The 7,378-nt window shown below is 32.0% G+C and overlaps 1 protein-coding gene across 1 annotated transcript; it reads left to right on the top strand.

Moving 5' to 3' along the window:
• The first annotated feature begins 3,599 nt into the window (after positions 1–3,599).
• LOC120091079 (Adenine nucleotide alpha hydrolases-like superfamily protein) lies at positions 3,600–6,502 on the top strand. The gene is made up of 4 exons (XM_039048905.2): positions 3,600–3,844; positions 3,930–4,039; positions 4,151–4,269; positions 6,063–6,502. The coding sequence occupies exons 1-4, from the start codon at positions 3,649–3,651 to the stop codon at positions 6,136–6,138; spliced, it is 501 nt and encodes a 166-aa protein (XP_038904833.1). The 5' UTR covers positions 3,600–3,648; the 3' UTR covers positions 6,139–6,502.
• Positions 6,503–7,378: the final 876 nt, after the last annotated feature.

Below are 7,378 nucleotides of genomic sequence, written 5' to 3'. Positions count from 1 at the left end.
GAGGCAACTCAAGAGTTTTTCTCTTTTCTTGTGTATTTTCCACACTAACACAAAGGCACATTAATAGTGCTCTTATACAGATGAACCCTTAGGGTTTTAGACCACAAAAAGGGGAAGGAATAACGAATAATTATCCTAACAAACAATGGACAAGTGTCAACATTATACAGGTTACCAAATATGTTATAGAAACAAATTTGATTGGCTGAATCTTTTCTCCCCTTTTATATTCTTCAAATCCTAGTTGGATTTTGAGACTTGGCAGGGCCTTGCTTAGTTGTCTGATTGCTGTTATCTGATTGGTCCTTGTATTTTTCTATTCTAACAAACATGACCCATAGAAGATTTATATCTGGGTGGAAGATGAGTGACACAATTATGAACAAATACAGATCGAATTTGAGCAACAGTCATTTAGTCAATGGAAACGCTAAGACATAGTGAATTTGGGCGGTGCGAGGAAATCCGCGATGGCGAACAAGCAGATGCGGACGTGGGCTAGGGTGAGGCGACACGAATTTGGGTAGGTGGGAAATTTACAACGGCTGATCTGAGGCAAAGTTTGAGCGACAACATGGTGAAACCCGACTGAGACCCACGAGCTTAGAATGGTACCCGTGACATGGACGTGGACTTGGGGAAAGGCAACACGGATGATCAAATCTGGGAGCAGGGCAACGAAAGGATCTGGGCAGGGTTGAATCCATGACATGGGGTTTGAACGGACGAAGAAGGCACAAAGTTTCAACGGATTTGAGAAACCCATGGCGAATTTGTAGTGTGGTGGTACGTGGTGAACGGGGGTAGCAAATCTGAGTGTGAACCAGAGTGGATTGCTTTTAATCTAAGCAGCGGATGTAGGCTTGGCTAGGCAACAGCTGAGAGGAGCAAACTGAGAGTTCTTGTGCAATACTGTAGCAAAATCTTCGAGTCATGCTTGGAGGCCATTGACAAATTTAAACAAAAGTTGACGAGCTGATACGATCGACATGACAATGTGGGTTGAAAAGGGTAAAGCAAGGTGGCACAATTTGGGCGAAACATAAATAGACTTAGACTACGGATCAGAGATAAATCAATTCGTGGATCTTCCTTTGTCGATGACTGATCGATGGAGGCAGAGATCGGACAAATGTGTTAGCGGCTGCAAAAGAGACGACTGAAAAGTATAAACCCTAGGATGGCTCTAATACCATGTGGAAAGAAGTTTGAGTAAATATATCTGTTTTTTTACTTAAGATTTACATAGGGAATTTATACAAAAAGATGATAACCGAATTTCCTGATCTATAACCTAAATATATGCAGAATACATAAAATAAGACATAAATCTCGCAATCCTTTCAATCATTATATATAATTAATTGGTTTTTTTTTCATTTTTAATTTTGTGTCTAATGTATTCTTTAACCTATTCAGTACTTTTTTTAAAAAAAAAAAAAAAAAGCACAGGTAGAGACCACTATGCGCTTGAATAAACAATTTTATAGTTAATAATCCTGTTAACTTTTAGAAATTTCGAACATGCAAGGGACACAATTTATAGAAGAACACAAAATTAAAAGTTGATAACCATATTACATAGGAAATGAAGGAGAGAAATAGATATAAAATTGAAAGTTTTAAAAGTAAAGTATAATTAGAATTGGGAAAAATACTTTTTTAATTCCCAAATTTTAAAGAATATACGCACTTAGTCCATATAGTTGTAATATAATCAATTTAATCCATTAATCTTTAAAAAAAAAAAATAGGTTTAAAAGGTCTCTACTACATTAATTTAAGATATTTTTAAATTTAAAAAGAAATAGAAAATCCTCTCACTCCATTCTTTCTCATCCCTCTCTCTCCATCGTCATTCTCTTTCAATACAGAAAAAAACAGAGTAGGTAGATTTTAGTATGTTGTTTTTTGCTTCCTCTTTGTTGTCCTCATCTTAAGAATTCCTCATCTTCTTCTTTTTTGTTAATTTAATTTCCAATCTCCAAAAATGAATTATGAAGTCTTAGCCCACATCTACAAACATATCATACTCACTAAGGAGGTGTTTGATAAATGGGTATGAGTTATTAGGTTGGGTGGGTATTTATTACCCATGTTTGTTAAGCCCATAAAGAAAGCCTATGGGTTATTAAAACCCTTTTTTATCCACTCAAAACTCCCTTTTTTATCCCCTCAAAACTAACCCTAAAAATAATATATTTTCATTTCTTTCTCTCTTCCCTCATCTTTGCCGTTTGGATCCAGATTTTTTTTTTTAATTTTTTATCGTCAAACCTATGGGTTATTAAAACCCATTTTTTACCCACTCAAAACTCCCTTTTTTATCCCTCAAAACTAACCCTAAAAATCAATATATTTTTATTTCTTTCTTTCTTCCCTCATCTTTGTCGTTTGGATCCATATCTGATTTTTTTTTTTTTTTTTTATCGTCAAACCTTTGGATTCTATTTTCATTTCTTTCTCTCTTCCCCCATCTTTGACGTTTGGATCCCCCAAATATACTATCCATATTATATAAAAATAAACTGTATGATATGTGAAATAATAAAGTTAAGTTAGCAAGATTCAATATATATACATATAATATATCAATTTGTAATTGGGATAATTACCTTCAATATATATACATACAATATACAATATACCAATTAATTGAGCAGCAATATGAAATATATTTTGTTGGTATGTTTTATCGATTGAAAAGAATTAGAATTATTACAGTTTTTGAAAAGAATATATGAAAAATAATATATTATGTTCTACAAATTGAGAAAAAAAAATTGAGATTGTCTAGTTTATGTCATAAATGATTTGAGAAAATACGTGTATATTTGAAAATTAATCAACAGCAAAGCATAAAACTAAAAAATAAAAGAATGAAATAAAAGAATAAACAGAAAAAAATAGAACTAATCTCATTCACAAAAAAACTGCATCAGATCCTCAAACTCAACTCAACTCAACTCGGCACAACAAACACAGACAATAATTATCAACTCAACTCAACTCTGCAAACAAACAAACACAAACAGTTTAACTCCCCAGATAATTTAACTTTTCAAATAATAATTATCAACTCAACTCAACTCTCTACTTTTATCACATACTAAACACACCCTAATAGACTTATACAGTTATTTCTCTCCCTCTCTACTTTCACTGCTGTTTGAATTTTTATCTATTTAGAGTTAATGAGAATGTTTTTCTTCCACTTCTAGTAAAATTTAGTTTAAGGCCCGTTTGGATTGACTAAAAAAAAAAGAAAACTCATTTCTATAAAAAATAATTAAAATACGAAAAGATATTTTGAATGGTTATCAAATACTCTAATTTCTTCTAAAATAATTTATTTTTTAAATTAAATAGTTGAAAACTAACCGATTTTTTCAAAACTAAGGCAGTAAATTGGACAAATTATTTTATTTTTAAAATATCAACCATATTGGTGTGGAGATGGCTGATATTATTATTGAATGGATTCAATAAAATTATGCAATTAGCCCTAAACAAAAATGGATTCCGCTGTCTGATCCACACCCATAGGCTAATAGACTTCTCGACGCCCTATATATTACACACACAAGAACGGCAACACCATCTCAACAAATTACAGTATCTGAAGTAAACCGAGGGAAGAAGACGATAATGGAAGCGGCGAAATCATTGAAGGCGAACGGACAGAGCCAAAGGATCGTGGTTGCTGTGGACGAGAGTGAAGAGAGTATGTACGCCTTGGAATGGTGTCTCTCATATCTCACTTCTCCAGACACCAAAAACACTCTGATTCTCCTCTACGTTAAGCCTCCTCCCGCCATCTCCATCTCCTCCTTCGATGCGCCTGGTAAAAATTTTCAATTCAGGCATCGGAGATCCTGATTACGATTTCGATTTTGATTTTGGATTCAGTTGGTTTGTTTGTATTGTAGGGTATGTGTTTTCGAGCGAGGTGATTTCAGCGATGGAAAAGCAGAGCAGGGATTTGGTTAATTCGGTGATGAAGAGAGCGGAAGCGGTTTATGCGAAGTTTAGTACCAACGTAATGGATGAAGCATCTGTGATTTGTGATTTGTGATTTATGATTTGTGTGTGTTTGATTTTTGAGTAATGTTTCTCAGCGGCATTTTGTCGAACACTTGGTGTGTTGCAGGTAAATTTGGAGAGAGTAGTGGGGAGGGGAGATGCGAAGAACGTAATATGTCACACAGTGGAGAAGCTTGGAGCCGATACCTTGGTAATGGGATGCCATGGTTATGGCTTCTTCCAGAGGTCCGTTCACGAATTCGCTTATTTCTTCATCTTCTTTTTAAAAACAACTCTCATAATTTCTTCCGTTTTTCTTTTTCGTTCCAAGCTAAACAAAGATTAATTTTTCAAAATAAGCATTTTAAAGGTCCAGAAATGGCAAATGATCCAGATTTTTTTTAAAAAAAGGTCAAATGCTCATTTACTTGTGCGAAATTACATTGTTGTCCTTCTCTTTTTCGTTTTTCTCCTCTTCTTTGCTGGGAGAAATTTTCCTCTTGCATGTCGTTTTTTTCTTCTCCGGTTTCTTCTCCTCTTTACATCTTCTTCTTCGGCACGACGAATCTACATGAACAGCTCCGATGCAATCAACTCCGATGAGCAAGAGACAAGAGAGAGGAGTGATTTTGTGAGCAAGGAAATAAAGAGAGAGTGAGAGAGATATAGTCATTTGTGAGTGAAAAAAATAAGAGAGAGCGAGACGAGTTAGAGCGAAAGATATGATTTATGAGTGTAAAATGAGACGAGCGAGAGCGATACGAGTTAAAAGAGAGAGAGAGCGAGAGACATAATAATTTGTGAGTGGAAAAAAGGAGAGTGGGATGAGTAAGAGCCATACTACTTTTCCACGTGCACGCGAGTATATTTTGGTAATTTCACCCGAATTTGACGTCGGTCGATATTTTTTTAAAAAAATTAGGTCATTTTACATTTTTTGCCTAATTTTTGGGTCTTCTATGCGATGGACCCCTAAACAAATTGATAAAACCTAAAGATGTGTGAGATCACCTAAATATGCCCAATTATTGCCCTATATCAAAAAAGGGAATCGAATGGGGGAGAATATACTTTTAATTTTATAACAATTTAGGTCAAATTTCTAATAATTTAGGATCGATGGTTTGATAATCATTTTGTTTGTTTGTTTGTTTTTTTTAAATTAAACTTATGGTCATTACTTTTATTTTCAAATTTCTTTCTTTATCATCTATTATTTACCAATAGTTTAAAAAACTAAGTCAAATTTTGAAAACTAAAAAAACGTTGTTGTTTTTGGAATTTGACTAAAAATTTAACCATTATACTTAAGAAATATGCAAATTATTGTAAGAAATATGAATGATATAAACTTAATTTTCAAAAAAAAAAAAAAAAAAGTTAAACGATTATCAAATGAGATTTTTTATTTTCTGATTTTTTGATTTTTGAAAATTAAGTCAATAAATACTCCTATTATCTCTAGATTTCTTGTTGAAGTTTTGAAGCCTAACTTTTATTTTCATAAATGTTCCAAAATTTAAATGGTTTATTTTTTTCAGTATAATTAAATGTGGGGGATCGAACCAGAATATGACATGCCTGTCGAGTCTAAATGATTTATTTCGTAAATCTCTTGGAGAATAATGTATTGTTATCCTTTAAAATAAATAGCCATCAAATTTGAAGTTATGTTATGTTTGGTTTGGTTTAAGTGATTTAAATTTGTTTTAATTTTTAGTCTCTTTATTTTAAAATATCTTTTTCTAATGGTATTTTAAAAATATCTATCTCAATATTAAATTCGAATATATATATATGTATATCTTTTGTTTATACATAAATTATGGACGGATAATATGATTTTGAGTCATATGTATTAACAAGTGTAACATATTTTTAAAAAAATAATAAATTATTTTAAGGAAGAGTAAAAAACTGTTAACAAAATATTAGTAAGGATCAAGTAGTGACTTATATGTTTTTTCTTTCTTCGGCAAACATTTTTATATGGTTGGGATTTTAATTATGTGATATTTGGGTAAATTGTCTTTGTGCAGGGCGTTGCTTGGGAGCGTGAGCGATTATTGTGCGAAATATGCAAAATGTCCCGTGGTTATTGTGAAGCATCCTTAAGATTTCAAATAAACAAATTAATTAAAGGCTCAATAAAGTTGGATTTTCCAAACCTATAATTATTTGTACTAAAAAAAATTAATTAAAGGACTTAATTTAGATGTATTATTTTATGATATATAAATATCTTAATGGAAGTTAGGGGTGATGTCACTTTAAGAGGTTGTTTGTGGCACTAAATTGAGATAGGATGTCTGAAGTATATCTGTGGAGTTCATATGTTTATATTTGAGGTACAGGGTTATTTAGTCTAAATTAATGTCTTTGTTTGAGATGTAGAATTGAGTTCATAATTTATGGTATCTGATGTAATTTTTTGAACTCTAAATAATTTGTTTTATGATTATTATTTTTGTTTTGACAATTTTTTATTCAATAATTCTACCCATCTTTGTTTGAATAAAACATGGATTGTAATTTTTTCTTTTAATTTTTAAAGCTTGTCTTTGTCTCTCTCTTTTTTGGTAATGAACAACAATTAACACACTACATTTTTTGTAAAAAAAATGGTTAAATAAAATGAGAAACCAAAAGATAAATGAAAACATTTTATTCCCAAGTTTTCTCCATGAATTTCATCACCATCTTCTTCTTCTTGTTCTTATTTTTCCTCCTGTTCTGTATTTTACTTTGTCATGAATTTTTTTAATTGAATCTCTCACATCATCTTAGCAACCCATGGAATACCAACGTATTTATTTTACAATTTTCCTTCCATGATTCCCCTCGAACAAAGAACCCCTGAACATTCCATCAAATAGTCATCTAATCTTTGAGTTACACTTGAGTGTACCACTAACTCAATCATGGAGTAGTCATCTATTTGAATTACACTAGAGCATACTATTCGTTTGAAAGCTCAACCACGGATGGATGGATACTGCTAGCTAATGTCTTCCGATGCTCCAAGTTCTTTGTTCGACAATTGAGAATTTTACCAATATGGCTACATCGAGGGTTGCTTTGATACCAATTTGTTATGAAATCAACAAAGAAAGATAAATAGAAAAGTATAAACAATAGATAATCGATATAAAGATTTATTTAGTTCACTAATAATGTGTTAGTTACGCCTATGAATAGATGGAGAACAATTTCTTATTAGAGAGAATAATTTAGATAACAGATTAAGTACTTTTAGGGTTAGCGGGTTTATATAGCATACTTCAACCTTAGAGTAAAAACGTAAACATGACAAACACGAATACAAATTAGGGTTTAAATATGATAAGCAAGCCTT

The sequence above is a fragment of the Benincasa hispida genome, chromosome 11 (genome assembly GCF_027475165.1).
Source record: "Benincasa hispida cultivar pf3 chromosome 11, pf3_genome.v1.1, whole genome shotgun sequence".
NCBI lineage: Eukaryota > Viridiplantae > Streptophyta > Magnoliopsida > Cucurbitales > Cucurbitaceae > Benincasa > Benincasa hispida.
This window is presented reverse-complemented; position numbering and strand designations above follow the sequence as displayed.

Excerpts from the sequence above, each read along its gene's own strand:
- LOC120091079 (XM_039048905.2), top strand. The coding sequence starts at position 3,649 with ATGGAAGCGGCGAAATCATTGAAGGCGAACGGACAGAGCCAAAGGATC. Across the intron at positions 3,845-3,929 it reads CTCCTCCTTCGATGCGCCTG|GGTATGTGTTTTCGAGCGAG; the intron begins GTAAAAATTTTC and ends TTTGTATTGTAG. Across the intron at positions 4,040-4,150 it reads ATGCGAAGTTTAGTACCAAC|GTAAATTTGGAGAGAGTAGT; the intron begins GTAATGGATGAA and ends GGTGTGTTGCAG.